Source organism: Suncus etruscus, chromosome 13, assembly GCF_024139225.1.
Source record: "Suncus etruscus isolate mSunEtr1 chromosome 13, mSunEtr1.pri.cur, whole genome shotgun sequence".
Lineage (NCBI taxonomy): Eukaryota > Metazoa > Chordata > Mammalia > Eulipotyphla > Soricidae > Suncus > Suncus etruscus.
This window is the reverse complement of record NC_064860.1, coordinates 28,061,147-28,086,528: the sequence shown is the minus strand read 5'-3', so window position 1 is coordinate 28,086,528 and position 25,382 is coordinate 28,061,147. Positions and strand designations below refer to the sequence as shown.

The 25,382-nt window shown below is 36.9% G+C and overlaps 2 protein-coding genes across 2 annotated transcripts in view; one reads left to right on the top strand and one right to left on the bottom strand.

Moving 5' to 3' along the window:
• FAM162A (family with sequence similarity 162 member A) overlaps window positions 1–25,382 on the bottom strand; it is a 497,431-nt gene that overhangs the window by 232,009 nt on the left and 240,040 nt on the right. The window lies entirely within an intron of this gene.
• LOC126025766 (protein mono-ADP-ribosyltransferase PARP15-like) overlaps window positions 387–25,382 on the top strand; it is a gene marked incomplete at its 5' end in the record, with an annotated part of 30,629 nt that continues 5,633 nt past the window's right edge. Inside the window, 7 exons of the mRNA XM_049785540.1 lie at window positions 387–407; window positions 6,362–6,598; window positions 8,722–8,943; window positions 11,121–11,205; window positions 12,092–12,301; window positions 13,612–13,742; window positions 21,982–22,156. Coding sequence (XP_049641497.1) covers window positions 387–407; window positions 6,362–6,598; window positions 8,722–8,943; window positions 11,121–11,205; window positions 12,092–12,301; window positions 13,612–13,742; window positions 21,982–22,156 — 1,081 coding nt within the window. The remainder of the gene's footprint in view (window positions 408–6,361; window positions 6,599–8,721; window positions 8,944–11,120; window positions 11,206–12,091; window positions 12,302–13,611; window positions 13,743–21,981; window positions 22,157–25,382) is intronic.

The following is a 25,382-nucleotide window of genomic DNA, read 5'->3' as shown; positions in this document are numbered from 1 at the left end:
AGCAAGCAATTCAGGCTTTGGTATTATGGAAAGTATACATACAAGAATATACAATTGGAACTATGACTGGTGTGCCCTTAAATAGCAAGCACCAGTGGATATGGATAGTCTGCTATGTTTGAATTTCAGGAGGAAAAAGTCAAATCTTAACTGCCATTCAGGTACTAATTACAAGTTCATGTGCAAACATTGTGCCAATAAATTATCTGCCTTTGAATATTAGAACTTGAACTCTGCAAATTTTTGACACCTTTACAAACATCATCAGATTGCATTATATGGAAATACTTTTTATTGTTTCTCCACAGACAACAGGCCAAGTCAACTGGAAAGCTGAGATAGTCTCATCCCAAACCAAAGAAGGTTTAAAACCAGTGTTGATAACTGGAGATGTAACATGTTTTGCTGTAAGTGTTACCATTTAGTAACTTCTTCAAGGAGCAATGATATCAAAGAACTTACTTCTTGATTTAATATCAAAGATTAAAAGTATCTCATTTGAAGAATTATGCTGGTTTCTACTAATTATTCCCGATAATCTTCCACATGCACGACAAACTGATGTGTGCAAATCCACCACTTTTCTCTAACCTATTTTGACCTATCTTCTTCTCTTTTTCCTATTATTTTTTGTTATTTCTATTTCTATGATTATTCTATTATCAGTGTTAATGGGGAAGATACAGATGCTTCATATTCTCTCACCCCTCACATGCACAACCTGTTGATCCTGACTAATCACTTTCTGAGACACAGCAGAAAGGGAAAGAGACAAGAATAAAGTCTAACTAATCAGTTTGGCTCCTGCCTATTCCTACTCTCCTGTTGCTTCTTTCCCCTTGGAGAACTGACAACCATTGATATTCCTTCCTGGCTCTACATCAGAATTATCTGAGGAAGTGTTTTAAGAAACACTTCCAGATTCTTTCATTAGGGGTCTTGATTTTCATTGGTTCAGTCTGTGATCTTGGACTGGATGCCAGTAATTTCTGAATTGATTCCTAGGTGACTTATATGAAGCTAAGGGCTAAAAATTATCGACCTGAATGTTTTCAGAATTCTATAGATTGATAATTAGTTGCCTTGCATTGAAGATACTGGAATGAGAACTGTTATGAGAAACCTGGATACTAATGAATTATGAAACATATATATGTATATTAAACTCCTTAAACTTCTTTGTTATGTGATTTCAGGAGTTTGTCCTCAGATATATAAGCTGAGAATTTGAATCTTTGGGGGCAGGAATTGGAGATGGGATTAGGGATTCGAGTCATACCTGGTAACACTTGAAGCTATTCCAGGATATTTGCTTGGGAGGTGCTGAGGCAACCATGTGGTGCTAGGTATCAAACCTGTAGCACACAAAATGTGTGCTTATCTCTTTGAGCTATCTTTGGTCAGAGAAGTTGATCTCATTCTTATAGATAATATCCAGCTCATAAACTTATTTATAAAATTGAATTGTCATTCTTTAATTTTCTAATAGAAAGAGAATTGCTTTGGATAACAATACTAGTTAACTGTAACTGTTTCTTGATGAGTATAATCAGAGTAGAAAATAACTGAATGATCTCAAAGTGCAGCAAGTTACATTTTACGTTAGGAATCAGCACAGTGTATTTGTTCCACAGGTCCACTCTAAAGTAGGTTCTGATGGGAGTCTTTGCTATTCCTGACCACCCAGAGCTCTTAATCAGCATCTCCCTTATGCTTCTGCACCTAATCTTTTAAATTATTAATTTTTAAATTTATCGTTTGGTGGGAGGGTATCTCACAAACCAGAGTTCACTACTGACTCTGTGCTCTGGGCCTCTTCCTGGTTCTGTGCTCAGGGAGCACTCCTGAGTGAGCGAGGACATTTGCAGTGCCAGAGATCGGAGCAGGTGTGGCATATGCAAGGAGAGGGACTTACCTTTGTTTTATATAGCTGGACATACTCATTGTATTTTACCTTGCTTAGTTAGTACTATAGTATCTTCATTTGAGATTGATGAGAAAGCCCCAGTCTTTGCTTTATGTAATTTATTGCTTACTAACTTCTTGTGCTCCATCGACTTTGTAGTTCTCTTTTTCATTTCCTTCTCTGAATTTTTTTCTCTCTCTAATTAGTTTTAAGTCCCACCAAATAGCCTCTCACAATGTATCTTGTATATGCCTTTTCCTTGTCAATTCCAGTCAGCTCTTACTTCTGTGCTTGCACTTACTTCAGTGCTTCCTATGCTTTAGTTCCTCTTTCTCCAATTTGTTTTCTACATTGCTGCTTGATACATATTTCAAAGGTAGAGTTTTGATAGGTACTTTCCACTGTTTAGAGGATAAAGTCCAAAATGTAAAAAAGTTTTTTATTCTTTTCATTATCTGCTTCCAAATCTCTCCTCATCCTTGTGTCTTACTGTTGAAAGTCACTTACCTATAGCTCTATCCATATGTAGTTCTTTAGGTTTTCTTATATTTCCACCCAATACAATGTCTTATTACTTTATCTTTTCCTATCACTTAGGTAACAATTTTTTAAGAGTTGTCCCAAACTCCTACCCTTTGCTAAAACTTTTACCAACCAGTCCAGTATTGCTAACCTAAAAAACACCTAGGGTTCACACCCTAGTTTGAGGGGGTCACACAGTTTTAAGGATAAAACGCAGGGCCCTGTACATGCCAGGCACTCTACCACTCAAGCCATATCTTTACCTCTTGATTCTGCCTTTTCTTTCTTGTTCTTTCTTTCTTTCTTTCTTTCTTTCTTGTTCTTTCTTTCTTTCTTTCTTTCTTCCTTTCTTTCTTCCTTTCTTTCTTTCTTTCTTCCTTCCTTCCTTCCTTCCTTCCTTCCTTCCTTCCTTCCTTCCTTCCTTCCTTCCTTCCTTCCTTCCTTCCTTCCTTCCTTCCTTCCTTCCTTTCTTTCTTTCTTTCTTTCTTTCTTTCTTTCTTTCTTTCTTTCTTTCTTTCTTTCTTTCTTTCTTTCTCTCTCTCTCTTTCTTTCTCTCTCTCTCTCTCTTTCTTTCTTTCTTTCTTTCTTTCTTTCTTTCTTTCTTTCTTTCGTTCTCTCTTCTTTCGTTTTTTCTTTCTTTTTAAGCGTGGCAAGTGTTGTTTTTTTTGCATAGGCCCAGAAAATATGGGTAAATGGGGGAAAAAAAAAAAGCCTCGTCCTAAGTACAAAGAAACCTTATCCCTGAAGTTCTCTAGCATTAGACCTTCTCTGGGCTCCAGGCATACTGGTTTGTCCAACCCCTTAGTCATTTTCTGTGGTAATTTTTTTTTTTTCACAAATTAGCTGTTGTTGTTGTCCAGTTTCTGTAGTTAAACATTCTAGTTTCTGTGCCAGAAGGATTCTGGTTTCTGTGTTTCATCAAGTCAGGATGTGGAATTCCAGTTTCACCTCACCATCAGATGTGGAGCATCCTTTCTTTTTTTTCTCCTTCCTCTCTTTCTTTATGTATTTATTTATTATCTTCTGAATTTACATAGCAATTAATATTTGTATATAGGATAGAGTTCCTTTTGATTATCTTACATTTAAGTGTTAAGTTTATTTTACTTTTTAAAATGTCATATTATTTCCTTAAATAGGAATCGATGAAGAAAGTGAGACTATTTTGAAAGTGAGGACAAATAGGACTATATCTAATTATGTTTTTTTCTGGAAGATTTGATCACTCACTTTATCTCTTCAGGCTTATTTTCAGGCCATGAATACCAATTATTTAGAATGAGAGAGAGAGAATGTAGACGAGATGTACAGGCAGAGACACCTTTTAACTTATAATGAGTAGTGACTACACAAATATATATTACCAGATTTCCAAATTTGAATATGAAATTAAATAAATTGAATATAAAATATCAACCTCAGGGTATGGTCTGAGGTCATAGCTCTAAAAATTTGGCCTCAGCATAAATATTTATGTTCACTTCCTGGGCCTTCTGTAGACATTTGGGGCTGGCAAAACCTCCCTTCAGATGAAATAAATTCACCCATCTTCTTCTAGATATGTTAATACATTAAAAATTATTCTCAATATCTGGCTTCATAATGACAGTGCTGTTTTAGTCTTTCTCAATCTTTCTGTGTTTTATCTCAATCTGCTTTACTACCTTTTTCTTCTTGCTTCCTCTCTTCTTTCCTTATTCTCTCTGTATTCTTTTTTTTAATATATTTTTATTTAAGTAACATGATCATATTTGGGTTACAGTCATAACCAGAACACCCCCCTTCACCAGGGTAACATCACCCCCTCCCCCACCTGTATTCGAGACAGCATTCTACTAGTTATTTTTTTTTAAGTTCAGTTAGTTGTATTTTTTTTCCTTAAAGGATAAGAGTAAAAAAATATAGTAAAGGTGTGGTAGTGGCAATCGCTGTTGTTTGCATAGGTCCAGAAAAATGGGAAAATGGAAAAAAATCCTTGACCTGATTACAAAAAGGCCTCACTTCAGAAGTTTATTGGCATAAGACCAACTCTGGGTTCCAGGCATACCAGTCCGTCCAACTCGAGTCATTCTCAAGGTCCCTGTGAAACTTTTTCACACTTTAGCTATTGTTGGTATCAGATTCTTATATTTAAAGACTCTGGATTCTGTGCATTTCTTTCCTCGATGTCAGGCTGATGTGGAGCATCCTCTAGTTTCAGCATACCATTAAATGTGGAGCAATCTGCCCTGCATGCAGACTGTTTCTGAGTCGTCTGGGTGTTGGGAGCACTCTTTGGAGTAAGTCAATGCCAAAGCAGTGGTAGGTCTTCCCTGGTAGAGGCTTGGATCCTGGTAATGTTATAGACAATTGTGGTTGTTTCCATAGATGGTATCCATTGTTCAGGTGTGTGGGGGCGATGCCCATTCTTCTGAGGCCTAAGCCAAATCATTATGCCAATGTTCAGGGTAAAAGGCCTAATTACATTACCAAATATGTGTTCCCATCTCTATTAGATAAGAACTTGTTTGAATATGTATTATTTTCCCATTTTAATGTGCCTATGCAAAAGAGAAGCAATGCCACAATATATTGTTGGTGCATCTGGGGGCCAACGAATAAAGTCCAACATTCCACGTAACTTGGCTCAAACGTGAAATCTATACAGAGATATTCTTCTACCAGTATTGCTTATAAAACAGATCTCAAAGGGGGAAAATCAAACAATCAAATAACAAATCCAGTGGGCAAAATTGTCACTATGTGAGGATGTTCGAAAAGAGTTATAGATGTTAAGGGAATACATCCGAGATATACAAAGGAGATACACGTGTCCCTTTTGTGTTTTAGAAATAGTCATTAGGGAGGGGGGTATTTCCAAGACACCACTTTGGTCTGTGATTTGGACAAGCAAAGAGAACATGGAGTCATGTCCTCCCCTTGTTGTCTGCTGAAGCTTCCGTCTCCCTGAGAGGCGTTTGCTTCCTAATTGCTGGAAGTTGAAAGTTCACGAGTCCCCTCCCAGCCCCTTGCAGGAGCAAGGAAGTCTGGGGTCTCTTTTAAATTGCACTTCACCGGTACCCACTTGCTGGGACCCTGAGCAGGTGTCCAGAAATAACCCTGGGGATGGGGAGGAAGGAGAGAGAAAGCTGGGGGAGGGGGGGGACAGCCAAGGCTGCATCTTCACCTTATCTTGGCCAAAAAGCCTACAGCATGAAACCTTGCCCTGACGAGTTGCCTGCTGAAGCTTCAGATTCCACCCAAAAAATGACTGTGAAAGATACGTAATCTACCTTGGCCAAAACAAAAATCATTAGTACAGAAAAATGGTTAAATGTGGGGTAACAAGAGATGGGAGTGAGGGAGTAAAGGAATAAAACGAGCTCCTGGATGGCGTTCAGATAATGACAAGCAATGAAACACAATGATATCCATATATTTGTCATAATGTTCGGTTTCACAATACATAGGTTTAATAAGGAAACTTCCCTGGTAAGTCCTATTGCCAGAATCTATTGTGCTGCTATTCCTCCCGGCTCCCAGGAAGGAAGGAGATCCTTCCCGAGCTAGAAGGCCGGAAGGTCAGAGCCCCCACCCCCAGACCCTCCCTTTGGAGCTGGAAGCCCCTCTGTATTCTTTTTCCCTTTTATTCTTTTCTGCTTCTGTCTCAACCTTTATCTCTATTTTGTTTCTTATTCATTTTCATAGTTTTGTTCTATTTATTACATTTTAGCTTGATAGTTGTGGATAATATATTTCATTAATTTCTGAATTTTGAGAGCATGCGTGATCAGATGTTTAAGCACTAGCATCAAATAGTAAAGAGGCTAGGGCCAGCAAATCAGTATGGCAGATAACAAATCTTGTGCATTATTTTATTTAACTTAAGAAGTAATTGATGCATAATAATTATTTATTGTTTTTATCTTTAACATGTTATTGTCTTTTCTTAAGACTAATGCCATTGTCGATACCGTCCCCTCAAATCTTCAACTTCGAGGAGGACCACTCTCTCAGTCACTTTTGCACAAAGGTGGGCCAATGCTTCAGAAAGAGTTAAATGCCACCATGCAGGAAACACAGAGGAAAGTAGGTAGCATATTCATGACAAGTGGCTGTAATCTGAACTGCAAAGCTGTGTTTCATGTGGTGGTTCCAGCATGGAATTATGGAACAGATTCTTCTTTGCAGGTAGAGAAAGTCCTTCATTTACATCTCATTTGCAATGGTATCTTTCAGGCATGCTATAGAGCTTTGATTTGTTACAACTGCTATTAGCATCTAGGGTATAAAGCCCCAGACATGCCATTAAACATCCTTCAAACTGTATACTAGTCCCTTACAGCAAAGACTTATCTGGCCCAGGCTGAAAACCCTAGCATGTTTGAATCCTGAATATTTGCTGAATATTGAAATCTTTATTACACTCTTTAGAGGAACACTAAAACTACCAATTACTGCAGAGCAATTGACTTTCAATTATAGTAACAATTATTGGGATTATTCATGAATAGTATCCAAAGATTGGTGTTATATTTTATGTATTTTGGAAAAATGTTGATGGACCACACCTGCAGTGTTCAGAGCCTACTTTTGGCTTTGTTCCCAGAGGTCAACCTTAGAGGTGTTTGCAGGATCATATGTAGCACAAGCTGAGCTTGCTTCTATGCAAAACAAATGCCTTAACACTTGTTCTATATCTTCGTTCGCCATGTCTAAAGATTATCGAAATAACTCTCCAATATAACAAAGAAAAGCATTTAGAGAATGAAGGGCCAATGTTCTTCTTTTGATAATCAGTTCTCACCTTTACATAGTTTAATTGTCCAACTTATTTTTTCAGAATATAACAATAAGATGTATATTGTTGAAAATACATAAAAGAAAAAATGAAAATGGATCCAATAGCTTAGAGATAATTTAGGCAAATGTTTTGCTGTATTTCCTTCATTCAACTTTATGTATGTTTTTAATTGTTTATATTTCCATTAAAACATTTTTTAGAATTTTTATAAAACATTTTTTATAAAAGATTTTAAAAATACTATCTTTATTTAAACACCATGTTACAAAAATGATTGTAGTTGGGTTTTTGTCATAAAAAGAACACCCCCCTTCACCAGCTCAACTCCCATCACCGATGCCCCATCTCCCTCCTCCTTACCGCCTGTATTCGAGACATACTTTCTACTTCCCTCACTCATTGACATTGTTTTATTGTTCTTTTTTTTTTTTTTGGTTTTTAGGTCACACCCAGCAGCTTTTAGGGGTTACTCCTGGCTTTATGCTCAGAAATCACTTGTGGCAGGCTCAGGCGACCATATGGGATGCTGGGATTTGAATCACTGTCCTTCTGCATGCAAGGCAAATGCCCTACCTTCATGCTATCTCTTCAGCCCCTCACTCATTGATATTGTTATGATAGTTCTTAGTGTAGTTACTTCTCTAACTGAACTCACCACTCTTTGTGGTGAGCTATATATCGTGAGCCAGTTCTTCCAGCCCTCATCTCTGGTAATTATTTCAATAATTTATTTTATTTTTATTTCTTTTTTCTTTTCAGATGAGTGAGACTATTCTGTGTGTGTGTCTCTCCTTCTGACTACTTCACTCAGCATAATAGTTTCTATGCACATGCATGTATAGGAAAATTTTATGACTTCATCTCTCCTGATGGCTGCATAATATTCGATTGTGTATATGTACCACACATTAGGAATACAAAATCTCTACAAAAATTTCTTCCTTCCTCACACTTATATTTATTGCAGCACTATTTACAATAGCCAGACTCTGGAAACAACCAAGATGCCCTTCAACAGATGAATGGCTAAATAAATCATTTTTTCCAAATACATTATCATAAGCATTTACTTCAATTCCAACAAGAAACCATTGTTTGGGACTGGAGCGGTGGCTCAAAGGGTAAGGAATCTGTCTTGCCCATGCTATCCAAGGACAGACCACTGTTAAATCCCCCGGCATCCCATATAGTCCCCCAAGCGAAGACGATATCTGAGTGTATAGCCAGGAGTAACCACTGAGCATCACCAGGTGTGGCCCAAAAACCAAAAATACAAAAAAACGTTGCTTATGTAGACATTATTATGCTGTTGCATCATCCTCTTCAGAATGATTTTAAGTCTCTTGATCCTCTAACTACTTCCTCTTATCATTTCCCTCTCTGACTTCCTAGACCATAACATATCAACAGTTGCAGAGAGGAACAAGTTAGAGTTGCTGTAGTGGCATATTATTTTCTGTTTTCCACTAGCTGAGCCCTGACTTACTTAAATTTACTTTTTCTATTTCAGATTATGGCAAATATAAATAAAACATGTCTGAAAGCCATAGAACAATTTTCTTTCTCTTCAGTCAGATTTCCTGTGATTGGAACAGGAGGATTAATGTTTCCCAAATTGATGTTTGCTGATCTAATCCTTTCAGAAGTGTTTAAATTTAGTAGTACTTTGTGGCAAAAAACTTTACAAGAAGTTCACTTTGTGGTACTACCAAATGATTATCAAGGCCATCAGGTATTGTTATATATTTCTTGTTTTCATTCTGGCAAATAAACCAAGTACTCAATTATTTTTAGAGATCTATAAATAACAACATTTTCTATTTCTATGCTAATAAGTGTTGATTGTTGCCAGGTTTTGTCATATCAATTCACCATTTTTGGTTCTTAATATAACACTTAATATAGCAACTCAAAAATCTTAGAATGTTCAACAAGAATTAAGGGAACAAATTAATTATTAGAAAAGCATATAATTAATGGTATAAAGTATTATTTAATTATTGCATTTAGTATTTTGTGTGTGGTTATAGAGACTAAATCCAGGGCCTCACAAATGCAAAGGAAGTGCTCTATTGCTGAGCTACATCTCTTGCAAAGAATATAATTTTGTTATGAACTAAATGAAAGCTAAGTCATAGCTTATATAGAAAAATATCTGGATAAGAAAGCTTCACAATTTTAGTTATTTGTTTAGAAGAAAGTGAATCTAATCAAAATTTTAAGGGTCTATAACTAGAGATACCATTACTATAATTGTAGACAAGCAGTTAAAGTGAGTGTTTCACCTTTGTCTCCTTCGTCTCTCTAACTGAGGATGAGACCCTCTAGAAGAATTCCGCTTATTTTCTGCGTATTAGACCTTTACCCCAGTTTACTACTATTCCCTTCTGCAAACAAAACCACGTAAATTGAACTACTAGTCCTGCCCCCAGTTAGAGGGGGAAATAAGGGAGGCACCAGGACCAAACAGGTGGAAGACTACTAAGTATTAGGCTAGATACAGAGAGAACAACATATTCTGGCAGTCCTAGGGGTGAGGGAAGAGCATAAGGGAGGTAGGACAAAAACGGAGGTGTAGGGAGGACAAATTGGTGATGGAAATCCCCCCTGATTTTATGTAAATATGTACCTAAAATATTATTGTCAACAATATGTAAGCCACTATGATCAAAATAAAAATTTTTAAAAAAGTGTATTTACCAAATACTTACCAACATATTGCTCTTGCTCAGCACTCTCTCACAGATCAGTGCTATGGGACTCTAGGGCCAATTCCAGTGATAGTAACCTGGCAGTGCTGGTTTGATGGTTAAATGCTTGGGCCAGTGATACAGGGATGTTCAACTTGGTTAGGAGATACTAAGTCACAACTACAGCTGTGGGGAACATGCTATGTTGGAGATTTAACTAAACCTTGTCATGCAGGGTATATGCTCCAGAATTTGGAACTATTATCTGACCATCTATCTATTTTGTTTGATTGATTCTTTTTTTTGGGGGGATGCACTTGGTGGTGCTTAAGGAGACTCCTTTCCCTGTACTCAGAGTTAACTCATGGTGATGTTCAGAGGTACAATGTCAAGGATCGAAACTGTACCTCTTTTTGCCAAACATGCACTCTGGTCTTTTAGCTATTTTACTGGCCCTACTAAAATCATTTTACCTTTAAAAAGTTCTATCAGTTTTATATAAATTGTGCCTAATTACAGTGAAAACACAAACAATATATAAATGCAAAGAAAAAAATCTAGGTTCAGATTGAATCTTAATAACCAATTAAAGACTGAGTGTAGTAAACTCTAAATTTCAGTTTTGTCATGTATCAAAAGTGCACAGCAATAACAACTTTCAGAAATGTGAAATTTAAGAGTGGATGGAGTTAAAGTGTTTAGCAAACTGAGGAGACCTCAAAACTTCTTACTTTTATTTATTATCTGAGTTTAAAGACAATTGCTACGAAGTTGACATTTTAAGAGGATATAAGAAAACATTTTATTTATTTTGGTTTTGAGGCTCAGGACTTACTCAAAGTACTCAGGACTTACTCCTGCTATGCATTTAGGAATTACTGTTGGCAGTGCTAAGAGGACCATAAAGGATACTAGGGATCAAAATTGGTAGACTGATGCAAGACAAACAGCCTACATTGTAATACTCTCTTGACTGGTAATTTTATTTTACAAGCCCTTAATTATATTCAGCATCTGAGATAAAGATATGGTATTCAAAAATAATGTAAACCATTACCAGTATTCATTGAGAAAATTTCTAGGCTGAACCACAACTATTTAACTAAAAAGTCTCTGAGGTAAGAGTCAATCTATTGAGAAATATTTGTTCTTAACTTATGATCAATGCTTCAAAAATTTATATTTTTACAGACTTTTGTTCTAAAATTTCCATTTCTAGGCATTTTTAGATGGGTTTACTAAACGATCAAGTGAAATTTTTGATATTAAGATGAAGATGCTAAACTCTGGAGGTACTACTCAAGGTAGGTAAAGTTGTGCTGACCGAATTTTTTTATGTATTAACTCTTATGTGGATGATGAAGATTATGAGAAAGAAAAGCAAACTCATACCAAGAATAACTCAGTGATGGAGCAGGTGTTCTAAAATGCTCTATTGTCATCCCCAACTTAATTATATTGTTGTAAACGCAATAATTGGTAATAAGGCCATGGTTTCTAATATGTGATGATAAAAGATAGCTAATATGTGTAAAGCATATTACATTTTGCTGATTATTTTTATAAATATTGTGCTATTTACTTACTATGATAAATGACCAGTGATTCATTTAGTCACTGAGGGAGAGAATGGAAAGAATAATGAACGTAACAGATAGGTAGAAATGGCATACTAAAGTTATAAAGCCTCAAACTGAAGAATGGACAGTAAAATGATACAAAGGTAATTTCCTCTGACCTGCTTTTATATTGCTGCTCCAGTATTTTATATATTTTGGATAAGCAAGATCATTTTGTGTTTGACTTTTTTCTCTGGCTTACTTCATTCAACATGCTATCTTTCAGTTCCTACCAGGTTGTAGAAAATTACATTATTTAATCTTTCCTTGCAGTTGCAAATTATGTATATTTTCCATATCTTCATAATTTATTCATCTTTCATTGAATACCTAAATTGATTCCATATATTAGCGATTGTACTCACTTCAGCAGTAAGCAATGTTGTGCATATGAACTTTTGAATGTATGTTTTAAGTCCAGGGGTTCCTTGGAGAGATACATGAGATTGGAATTTCTAGGTCATATGGCAACTCAATCCTATCTTTGTTCAAGACTCCATAAGCCATTTGGATATACACTTTAATGAGAAGAAAATGAAATGTGTAATTCTCTTTTTTTTTTCCTTTTTAGCACTTTGGGACTTTACCAAAAAATTGCCCCCTCCCACAAATAAACCTTTGTATTTCGGAAAGACAACACGATCACCAATTTTTCAAGCATGTGGTGAAAATGTAAAACATGTTGTAAATGACGTCTTCTCTATACAAAATCTGACTGACAATGGACAACATTCATGTAGCAGTGAAGCAGACTGCATCAAATATTTTAATGAAAAGAAAGGTGAGGAACTAAGTAGGGAGAAGAGTAGCTTAACTGTTAAGGAAATGCTTAACAGTAAAAATGTAAATGTTTTCATATCTTTGGACCACAAAAAAACTTTCTTAATATTCTTGGAATTACCAATTAAAATCAGAAAGATATAAATACAATTGAGAAGATAATAATGACAGCTAGATTAGTCAAAGAACAGGAGTATGGGGCAGATACAATCAGGAATTTGTAGAGTGGTAATACTGTATAGGGACAGCAACGTTTTTCATTGTTTTGGAAAAATAACCAATCTGCAGCTGGAGAATGCAAGAAAATTCGGGAACAATACGATAGATATTAGAATTAATAATCAGACCTAAACAGTGAATTTGCTCACAAACACTGCCATAAATGCAAAGGGAGGGCCCGGAGAGATAGCACAGCGGCGTTTGCCTTGCAAGCAGCGATCCAGGACCAAAAGTGGTTGGTTCGAATCCTGATGTCCCATATGGTCCCCCGTGCCTGCCAGGAGCGATTTCTGAGCAGACAGCCAGGAGTAACCCCTGAGCATCGCCGGGTGTGGCCCAAAAACAAACGAAAAAAAATGCAAAGGGAGACACTTTGCTTATTGAGCGTATCACAAAAGATAAAGGTAAGTCAAAGTTTCATGCCTTTTTTTCCATTATTTTAAATCAGCATTGGCTTTAACACTGTTTTGTACATACTCCAAACTTGTATTCAAGTAGATAAATTCATGTAGCTCTTATGAAACAAATCACAAAACTTGGTCTGTGCTGTTGGATCTGTTATGACTGGTGAAGTACATAAGCACAAACATACACATACCAACATGCGAATGACCAACATAATGTAATAGAAGCTAGAGCTAACATTTATTCTCATCCCTGTATTTTACCAGTTTCTCAGTCAGTTTTCTGGGAAAGATAATAGCTGATTCTCACAGAGAAGAAAATCCATGAGGTTCCATGGAAAGAGATCTCAGGTTTTCTAGAACTAAACCTAGTCACAACCATAATCCTTACCCTAACCTAACCAAACAATAAACCTAACACTAAAATAAATAACACAAAATCTTAAGTTCCAGCCCTCAGAGATCCAATATATCTGTGGGTTGCTTACAATAAGTAATTGGTTGTCTTTGATGTAGATTGCCTTGAAGATTATGTTTTCCTACATATAATAAATTTCTTGAACATATTAATTAGAATTTTGTAAAGCAAATCCACAATAATATTCAGCTTTGCAAGGAATACAAGGAAAGTGGATTGTGTAGATAAGTCTACTGAATTTGAGGGAGTCCTAAAATGTCTATTTTTTAGTTATGGTCCCTTTTTACTGGAGCAATATGGATCAACAGAACTTCTTCATGGAAGTCTTACCTTCTCATGAAGAATATCAATATGTGGCAAACCAGTTTAAACAGAGCTGCTCAAAGTTCACCATAATAAAGGTAAAGCTGCTAATGAGTGATTTCTTTTTTATTGGGGGCAGGGTGAGTTACTCCCAAGTAGTACTCAGGAAGTTGTGGTGATTGAGAGGGATTGTGGGAGTTGAATAGGGGATCGACAGCTATTCTTTTCTAACAGAGCAATAATTTGATTGGTGAGCCTGGGGTGCTATACTGCTCTATTAAAAGCTATTGTTTCTAATAAATTATTGTTTAATAGAAATCTATTTCTATTAAAATAAACTATTAAAATTTATTGTTTCTAGAAGATTTTTGTGGAGTCTTAAGGATTTTAATATACTAAACATAGTATCATACCAAAAATAGGAGAACTTTTAGTTTTCTTTTCATATATGGTATCGTATTGATATCTTTTTTTTTTTTTTTACCTAACTGCTATATCAAGTACTTCCTGAATAGAAGTGGTGAGAGTGGACAACCTTACCTTGTGCCTTATCTTAGAAGGAAGGCTTTTGGATTTTCCCCCATTGATTATGACGTTTGTCATAGACTTGTGATAAATGGTTTTGACTATACTGAAAAAATTCCTTCAATTCACATTTTGATGAGAGGTTTTATTTTTATCAAGAATGGGTTTTGAATCTTATTAAATGATCTTTCTGCATTTATAGATGTAATCATATGATATTTCTTTGATTGGGATAGTACATTATGTTGATTGGCTTATGTGTATTAAACCATTATTGCTTTCCTGGAATGAATCCTTCTTGGTCATAGTGTATGATCGTTTTGATGCATTGTTGAAATCTATATGCTAGAATTTTTTTGAAGATCTTTGCATCTGTGTTCACAAAGGATATCAGTCTGTAATTCTCTTTCTTGTGGTATCTCTGTACGGATTTTGGTGTCAGAATGATGTTAGTTTCATAGAAACTATTTGGGAGTGTTTCTTCAATGTCCTGAGAGACCCTGAAAAACGATTTGTAATAGGTCTTCTTTAGAGGTTTCAAAGAAATTGCTAGAGTATTCATCCAAGCATTGACTTTTGTTTTGTGGTATACCTTGGATTGCCATTTGATTTATTTGAAGGTGATATATCTGTTCAGTTATTTCAGATTGCCTTGGTTCAATCTTAGAAAATATTGTAGTCCAAGAATTTTATCATTTCTTCTAGGTTCTTAATTTCATAACCTAAGGATTCTCAAAGTAATATTATGAACCTTTTGCTTTCTGTTGTGTTTTTTTTATGATGTTCAACTTTCATTTTTGAATCAGTATATTAGGATTCCCTTTCTTTTTGAGTCTTGCTAATGGATTATAACTTTTACTTACATATTTAAAGAACTAGCTTTTGGTTTCATTGATCTTTTGGATCATTTTTTTTAACTTCAAGTTTATTAATTCTGCTCCAAGTTTTACTATTTCTTTTCTCCAGAATATTTTGTGTTCCTTTGTTGGTCATTTCCAGTCTTACATTTTTTGTAGTTATTTATGTGGGTTCTTCCTTCCTTCCTTCCTTCCTTCCTTCCTTCCTTCCTTCCTTCCTTCCTTCCTTCCTTCCTTCCTTCCTTCCTTCCTTCCTTCCTTCCTTCCTTTTTTCTGAAGCATGCAAAACGGTAAACTTTCCCCTTAATGAGATTTTGCAAATTATGTTAGCTCATATCTTCATTCTGATTTGTTTTAACCAACCCTTTGAGGTCCTCTTTGATATTCTCTTTGACATGCTGATTTTTCAGTAATGACATATTTTAAGGTGTCTGAGTTTTTTCTTTCTTTCTGTTTGTGATTAACTTTTATTTTTAGTGCATCATCTCCTGAGAGGATCATTGGTATGATTTCTTACTTTTAACTTTTTGGAGATGTTTTTGTGTCCCAGCATGCAGTCTAGCCTGCATGTTTCATGTGGATTAGGAAAAATATGTATTTGGCTTTGGGGGGGGGAATGAAAAACCCTATTTATGTCTACTAAGTCCCTCACTTTCATTTCTCCCTTCAAAGAAAGTGTTTCCTTACGAACTTCAGTTTAGCTCATCAGTTTAGAGGAGTTGATGAATTGTGTTGCTATGAATGGTCTTCAAATCTATAGGAATTCGTTTTAAGTATTTCTCTGGTACTTCAATAGATACGTATTTGTTTAGAAATATGATCTTCTCATGGTGTACATGTTCTAAAATACTTAAGAAATGAGCTTTGCTATCTCTTATAATCTTTTGGAAGTCTGTCATCTTATAGTAGCATGGCCATAACAGCATTTTTGAGGGTTTTCTTCTTGAAGTATTGTCTTCCAAAAATTGACTTTTGAGTCTGTATTTTCTCTAACTTCAATATTATTTTGGTAGGCAGCAGAATGATTCAAATTTCTTATCCATCCTCCCACTCTGAGTCCCTTATTTGTGCATTGAGACCATTGACATTGAGCAAGATTATTGTCATAGAATCTTGTGACGTCTTCTGTAGAATTTTGGTGTACTTGTGGCACTCATTTAGTCTTAAAGTGACCTCTTTAGTTCTTTTCTTTTCTTTTTCTTTTTTTTTGGGGGGGCACACCCTTTTGATGCTCAGGGATTACTCCTGGCTAAGCACTCAGAAATTGCCCCTGGCTTGGGGGCACCATATGGGATGCCGGGGGATCTAACTTGTGGTCCTTCCTTGGCTAGTGCTCACAAGGCAGACACCTTACTTCTAGTGCCACCTCACTGGACCCTTTAGTTCTTTTCTCCTCCAGCCTTTGATTTTGAGTCTATGTTTATTCTGACTATTTAGGTGTGTTTCTTGTAGGCAGCAGAAAGTTGGATTCAGTTTTTTGATCCATTTTGCCACTCTATGCCTCTTAATGGGTGCATTTAGTCCATTGACATTGAGAGAGATAATTGTCATGGGATTTATTGCCATCTTTGTGTAGAAGTTTGATGTGTTTGTTGGTCTGTCTTGTCTTTAAAGTAGATATTTCAGTTTTTCTTTTAAGGCTGGTTTTGAGTCTGTAAAGTTTTTGAGCTGTTGTTTATCTGTGAAGCTATGTATACTTCCTTCAAACCTGAAAGTGAGTCGGGCTGGGTGCAGTATTCTAGGCGAAGCATTTATTTCATTGAGTTTTATCACTATATCCCACTACTGCCTTCTGGCCTTGAGTGTTTCTGGTGACAGGTCTGCTGTAAATTTCAAGGATGCTCCCTTGAATGTAATATCACTTTTTGATCTTGCTGCTTTCAGTATTCTATCTCTATCTGTGGGATTCATCATTGTGGCTAGTTCTTTTCTTAATGGTGGTTTTGAGTCTCTGTAATTCTGGGGCTGTTCATAATATATGGAGTTGTGTTCTTCAGATATGAGTGAGAATATGACAGTAAAGTTTTCTTGGCAAAGCATTCATTTCTTTGAGTTTTTTCTCACTATATTCCATCATTGTCTTCTGGCCTACAGGGTATCCATTAGTAAATCTGCTATGTCTTTTTAAAATTAATTTAAAATTAATTTCCCTTTTTTTTTTTTTTTTTTTTTGCTTTTTGGGCCACACCCGGTGATGCTCAGGGGTTACTCCTGGCTATGCGCTCAGGAATTGCTCCTGGATTGGGGGACCATATGGGACACTGGAGGATTGAACCACAGTCTATCCTAGGTTAGTGCATACAAGGTAAACGTCCTACAACTTGCACCACTACTACAGTCCCTAATTTTCTTTTTTGACCTAACTTAGTACTCTATCTCTATAGTTTTCATCATCCTATTAGGAAACATGTTGAGAAGTTTATTTGGGTCTCTTTTACCTGTGACCCTATGGACTACCAAAATCTGGGTGATTGCACTCCACAGCTCTGGGAACTTCTTCATAGTGTTTTTGGCTCTTGCTCCTTCATAAGAGTTGTCTTCCTTGTTCTCCATAACCACGATGATTCTTTTGTTGTTTCTCTTAAATTCTTCCCAAAGTTCTCCTGTGATCTGTCATTTATTTGACTTTTAGCCCCATATTTAGTTGTTGTTTGGAGGTTTTATTTATTTTTTTTTTGGTACCTCTTCTGCTAGTTCACTTATTCTGTTCTCAGCTGCTGTTACTCTGCTGAGAGGCCTTCCAGTAAATTTTTCATTTTGCCTATCAAGTTTCTCAGTTCTGCCATTTCTGTTTGTATTTTCACATTTTGTTCTCAGATTCTCTTGTGCTTTATTGGCTGTACATGCATTGTTTCTTGGAACTTGTTGAACATCCTCAACATTTCTATTCTGAAATTCTTTTCAGGAAGATTATATAGAGAGTTAATACTGAGTATGTCTTCAGCCACTACTTCTGTTAGGGTTTTGTGAATTGTTACTTTTATAGTATGAAGGTGAGTCTCTCTGACAAAAAAAGAGTCTTCCTGTTGCTAGGAAAGTCTCTGGAAGCAGCTTTAGGGGAATGTGAGATTAATTTATGGCTGGGCTATGGCTAACAAGGTCACACTTCTGGGATTTGATCTTACCTGTAAGGTTCTACTGCAAGTCACATTTGATTAGGCAGATTGAGTTCCATTACCATTGATTTGTGTGCTGCTTTCTCAAACTACCTGCTTGAGAAGCCACCACTTAGAGAATGATATTTTACAGTTTACTTCAATGATTTTAATGATGATAACTCAAAATCAATATCTAAATCTCTGATTAAAATTCCTTAATGTGGTCCCTAATGTATCACTGTTAAAATTTTGTAATAAAATTAATCATTTCCAGGGGCTGAAGTGATAGAACAGAGGGTAGGGTGGTTGCGGTGTATACAGTCTACCCAGGTTCAATCCGATATGGTCCCCCAAGCCTTCCAGAAGTAATATCTGAGTGCAGAACCAGAAACAACCATTAAGTACCACTATATATGGCTCTACATTTTAAAAAAATGTTATAAATGAATCATCTCCAGACTATATTTCTCCTTTCTTCCTCATTTTTTATATGCTTTCACTCTGAGTAAAGGTAATTTTTGTCTGTTTGTTTCTGGGTCACATCTAGCAGTGCTCAGGGTTTACTCCTGGCTCTGAACTCAGAGGTAAGTCCTGTGTGCACAATACAGAATGCTGGGGAGAGAACCCATGATAGTTGCATGCAATGTATGTTCCCTACTGCTTTACTATCCCTCTGGGTCAATAAAGCTAAATTTTTGAGTACACTCCTTTTTTCATAATAATAAATTTTTCAGTAAATTTTGCATTTTCTTGCATTTACTTGCTAAGCAGCCTATGTTTTCCATGAAACTAAAATCACTTACCAATTTTAAATGCTAAAGTATACTAGAAATAATATCCTCAGATAAGACACCAGTTTAAAAAAGTGGAAAAAATAAAAATAACCCAGTTCTATTGCTAATTCAGTGACAAACAAACGTGATCCTATGTAGTAAATTAACAGAAAACTACAGATTTGTACTTGAGTTTCCTAAGCAAGATTCATAATGTTTACCAATCTAAAGTAATGTTTAGAAATCTAAAGTAAATCATTTAATAAAGAGACACAGTTATTTATAGCACTGAAACCATCTCCTCAGAGATTTCTCATGTTAGTCAAGAACTGGAAAATGCATCAAAATTAGACATATGATAAAGTTAATGTAAAATTTTAGGGGGCAAAAGAGATAGCATGAAGGTAGGGTGTTTGCCTTACATGCAAAAGGATGGTGGTTCAAATCCCGGCATACCATATGGTCCCCTGTGCCTGCCAGAAGCAATTTACGAGTGTAAAGCCAGGAATAACCCCTGAGCGCTGGGGGTAACCCAAAAAATTTATACCATTGGACTCTATGGAATATTTGTAGGATCACACTTAGCATTGCTTTAGGTCTTACCCATGGCTCTGTAGTTCTGACCACAGAACTCCTGGTAGTGCTTGGAACTATATATGCTGCAATAGATTAAACCCAGGTTGACAACTTGCAGGACCATGGTTTTACCTGTTGTATTATATCTTCACTTTACAACTGGTTCTTTAAAAAGCCTTTGATGTAAATGATTTGACACATACAATAATATAAGTTCTCAAGACAATGTGATTCAAGTATGTACCTCTTTGATGCTGTATTCTTAAACATCTAATACATTTTGTTCAAATACCAACTATAGTCCTCTGTGCTGGGTTACTGTCATATTTTGCTGAGATGCCAAATGAGATTGAGCATGATTGTCTGCTTGACCAGTAGTATCTGCCGTATGCCCCAGAAATTTACCTTGTGTTGTTACCTCTAACTAGAGAAATTACTTCAGTGGACTTTTCAATTATGTCTTCTGTAATCTGCCAGTGTATGACATGAAAGAAGAGATAGATTGTATTGAAGGAGCTTTTATGTGAAAATATTATTATGAAATGTGGTTTATCTAAAAAAAAAAAGAAATGTGGTTTATCTTCCATATTCCTTGACATTTAGGCTTGTTACTCAAATTTTTAATATACACAAACTTCGAACTAGGTTCAGCACTCTGCTATATTTCCTACATTTCTTTTTTGTGCTGAAGCACTTAGCAGTAAGTTACATTCATCAGGAAATCCAAATATTCTGATGCATATTTTCTTTTTCTTTTCTTTTCTTTTTTTTTTTTTTGGTTTTTCGGGCCACACCCATTTGATGCTCAGGGCTTACTCCTGGCTAAGCACTCAGAAATTGACCCTGGCTTGGGGAGACCATATGGTATGCGGGGGGATCGAACCATGGTCCTTCCTTGGCTAGTGCTTGCAAGGCAGACACCTTACCTCTAGCAACATCTTGCTGGCCCCCTAATGCATATTTTCTAGCATAAAAATACCCTCAAGGATCACTTATACTAGCAGCTGGGGGCGGTAAGGAAGGAGGATATGGGGTGCATGCTGAGAATGGGGGTAGAGGGAGGACAACTTTGGTGGTGGGAATTCCCCTGATTCAATGTCAACATGTACCTAAAATATTACTGTGAAAGATTTTTAAACCACTTTGGTCAAAATAAAAATTATTATTATATTAAAAAATTAAAAAAAAAACACTCTCTAAATGAACAGTGACATCAGCTCATGATGGTAAATTAACAAATTCATATCAAGAATAAAATGTCCACTTTATTTCATAATTCAAAAGAGCATTCTTGGGGGCCAGAGAGATAGCACAGCAGTAGGGCATTTTTCTTGCATGCAGAAGGACAGTGGTTCAAATCCCAGCATCCCATATGGTCCCCTGAGTCTGCCAGGGGTGATTTCTGAGCATAGAGCCAGGAGTAACCCCTGAGCGATGCCAGGTGTGACCCAAAAACCTAAAAAACAACAACAACAACAACAAAAAAAGAGCATTCTTAAAATTCACCATCTCCACTCAGATCTCATTTGTAAATAAGATTTTATCATTATTTCTTCTTGTCTCTTATGATTTACAATAGTCTACTGCATCCCAAAATTTATTTCTATGACATTAAATTAAAACTATTTGAAATAGTTTTACCAATTGAATCATAGAATGCTCCACATTTTGGTTTTGCCTTACTTAGGTTTTTGTTTTGTTTCATTTACACTAAGCACAATTTCTAGTTCATTCTAGATTTATCTAATTCCTCTTGGGTCCTGAAAAACATAACTAAGGAGATTCCATCATTACCTCATAAGGCCAATTTCTAGAGTCTGGCCAAAAATATGGTAATTTTTCTCTGCAAGGAGATCCTATATTCTGGAATTAAAGTCTCACTTCCAACTAACACAGAGTAGAATTTTTATTCATTAATTTAATTCTTTCATGGAAGTTTAATAAAAAAAAATTTGTAAAACACAGTAAAGTAGACTAGTATCCCAGAAAGCCTGAAGAGAGATAAAGTCACATGGTTAATTCTAGGAATTAAAATAGCAAAGCAGGGCCAAAGAGATAGTACAGTGGGTAAAGTGCTTAACTTTTGAGGGACTTCAATCCCTGGCATCTCATATGGTCTTGCAAGTGCCACCAGGAATAATTTCTAAAGGCAATTCTATGAGTAACTCCTGAGTATCACAATGTGTGCTCACAAAGCAATAAATAAGTACAATGACAAAGCAGAAGTTGTAGTGACAAGTAGACTAAGTTCTTATTATGAGAACTTAACACAAAACCACAGTTTTCTTTCATGTGGTGTATGTCAAAAATTATTTAGTATTTTCATAGGATCTGCTTTGTAAAACATTTGATGTAAAAACATTGCTAAATACAGAAAACTACCTCCTGAGATTAAATTTGCTCTTAGTATAATTTCTATTTATGAGAAATTGTGATTTCTGTTTCATCTGTTGTATCTTTCAAAGTGCTCTCTGTACTATTAAAATGTTCTTCCTGATTTATTTGCAGATTAAGAGGATCCAGAATCTAGACCTTTGGAATACCTACCAGATTAGGAAAGAAATAATGGATGCCAAAAATGGTAACATAATCAATGAAAAGCAACTCTTCCATGGGACAGATGTTGATTCGGTGCCTTATATCAACAGAAATGGCTTTAATCGCAGTTATGCTGGAAAGAATGGTAAGAAAGTGGGTCATCTATCTTATCCAAATGAGATGTGAACCACAAGAACTCATTGGTTATGGTTTGTCTTAAAGGGGCCCGAATACATTTTTCAAGGCAAGAAATCAAAATCAGGGCCCAGAGAGATAGCATAGCGGTGTTTGCCCTGCAAGCAGCCGATCCAGGACCAAAGGTGGTTGGTTCGAATCCCGGTGTCCCATATGGTCCCCCGTGCCTGCCAGCAGCTATTTCTGAGCAGACAGCCAGGAGTAACCCCTGAGCAACGCCGGGTGTGGCCCAAAAACCAAAAAAAAAAAAAAAAAGAAATCAAAATCAGTGCTAGGAGAACTGGGAAAGAAAGTTTGAAAAAATTGCAGATATAGTAATCGCAATCATAATATAGTATAGCATAACAATAGTAATAAAATAGCAATAGTATAGTAAGTGGATGACTCATGGGTGACATGAGTTTCAAAGCAACAAGGAGAGGGTTAGGACTTTGAATACACACAAGTAACCAGAAGTGACTCAAATAGGAGAGAAGACAGAACTAAGATTTAAAGAAAAAAGGAAGAAACCACATGAGGGGTACCATGAAACATATTCTAATAAGATACTAATTGTATCAGAAGGAATATGAGAAGGTGAAGGGAGAACAAAACCTGTTCAAAGAAAGAATAGCTGAAACTTAAGAGCAGAAACAACTACCGTATTTTCTAGTGTATAAGATGATTTTTTTTTTTTTTGGTTTTGGGGCCACACCCGTTTGACGCTCAGGGGTTACTCCTGGCTACGCGCTCAGAAATCACTCCTGGCAGGCACGGGGGACCATCTGGGACGCGGGGGATCGAACGGCGGTCTGTCCTACGCTGGCGCTTGCAAGGCAGACAACTTACTTCTAGCGCCGCCTCTCCGGCCCCAAGATGACTTTTTAACGCAAGAAAAAATTCTTAAAAGTCGGGGGTCATCTTACACACACAGTTATACAGCATGCTGAAACTTACTCCAGCTTCAGGGACTAGTGATCCACCCCCCTCTTGCCGCCTCATCCCATGCAGCTGCCAGAGGTCATCACTCAGTCCTCTGCTTGTCCTGATTAATTTTTAGGGCACACAGAGGTGCTGAGTTACTGAGCACTGCATCCCATCAGCCTCCAGGTGTCATCGTTGATAGGCGGCTTTCTGGTGCTCAAACCCTGTATTTTTTGTTTGTTTGTTTTTGGGCCACACCCGGCTTTGCTCAGGGGTTACTCCTGGCTATCTGCTCAGAAATAGCTCCTGGCAGGCACGGGGGACCATATGGGACACCGGGATTCGAACCAACCACCTTTGGTCCTGGATCGGCTGCTTGCAAGGCAAACGCCGCTGTGCTATCTCTCCGAGCCCGAAACCCTGTATTTTAACAGGAAAAGTAGGGGGTCGTCTTATTCACTCAGTCATCTTATATGCCGGAAAATATGGTATATAATCCAGAAAAATAAACAATCAAATCTCGAAAGTCAAAAAGATCTATATCAACAGATGTAACTAATAAATTATTAAAAGCCAACTATAAAGGGGAAAGACAAAAGATTTTAAGGGAAAATATAGAGTGTAGCATTAAATAATTAAGGATGGTGCTGGATGGTGAAGGATGGATTGAAGGATTCTTCCCTGCCATCCCAGGCCACGTGGCTCCGAAACCCCCATCCAGCTGGCGGGTCCCAGATTTAGGTGAACGGTGGAATCAGACTCATCCAGATACAGGCATCAGGAAGTATCAGCTTTATTCATCCCTATCCACCACATGTGTGGCCTATATCATAACCTTTCAAGCATTCAGCCATTCTTAGCTAGCCCTGCCTCTTAACTCCTTTCAGCCATCTTCCCTTTCACCTCCTTGCTGGCCAAAGACCAGAAGCGAGAGAGCCAGCCAAAAGCCCTAATCCCCTCTGGTCCATACCTTATCTACCTTTTCCAAGACCCCTCCCAGGAATGGGCGGGGTCTTGCAGGTAAGGTCAAGTTATCTAGGGAGAAAGGGTGAGGGATGAGGCTTCAATAGAGCATAAAAAAGACATTCTTCAACTGCTAATTATGACTGGCACTAAATACAACAATCTGTTGCACACAAGAAATACATTTGAAATCAGAGCAAAAACAGGCTCAAAAATCAAAGGTAGGAAGACAAATCTTCAAGCAAACAACTTCAAAAAGGCTGGAATCAGAGCTGGACAGACAGCATAATAGAGGACATTTGCCTTGCATGAGGCTTACCCAGGTTCAATCCCAGCTGAGTATAGAGGCAGAAGTAACCCTTGAGGGGCTGGAAAGATAGCATGGAGGTAAGGTATTTGTCTTTCATGCAGAAGGTTATTGGTTCGAATTACGGCATCCCATATGGTACGCCGCGCATGCCAGGAATGATTTCTGAGCATGGAGCCAGGAGTAACCCCTGAGCGCTGCCGGATGTGACCCAAAAACCAAAAAAAAAAAAAAAAAGGAAGTAACACTTGAGTTCTGCTGGGTGTGGCCCGAAAACAAACAACAAAACAAAAACAAAAAGGCTGAAATGGCCATGTTAGTATAAAAGAACATAGACTACAGGCTCAAAAAGATCACAAAAGATAATGAATAAATCCTTAATAATTAAGGAACATGGCAGGGGTCTCAAACTCAATTTACCTGGGGGCCGCAGGAGGCAAAGTCGGGGTGATCCTTGAGTGCAAAGTCAGTAGTAAGCCTTGAACACTGGAGGGTGTGACCCAAATAACTAAAGCAAAACAAAACAAAAAAAGATTCCTCTAGGGCAGGGCCACAAAATGTTGTACGGGGGCCGAAACGGCCCGTGGGCCACGAGTTTGAGACCCCTGAGTATACCATGAAGAAATCACACTTCTAAAAATGTACATGCATAATGAGGTTCAGGCAAAATACATAAAACAACAGTTAATAGACTTGAGTAAGACATTGTAAAACAGTAATAGTAGTAGTAAATTTCAGCACCACTTTATCACTTTATCACCTCTTGATAGATCAACTGTTATAAAATTCAGTAAGAAAATACTCTTTTTTGAAGAAAGAAATGGGAGGAGCTTAGTAGATAGAAATAGGGCTTTTAATTCCCCCCAAATCAAATAAACACTGTTTCTAGTGCACATGAGACATTCTCCAGAGTAAACTACTGGTAAGAACACAAAACATACCTCCGCAAAGTTGAGAGGATAGAAATCACACCAAATACCTTCTCAGACCATTAAGCATTGAA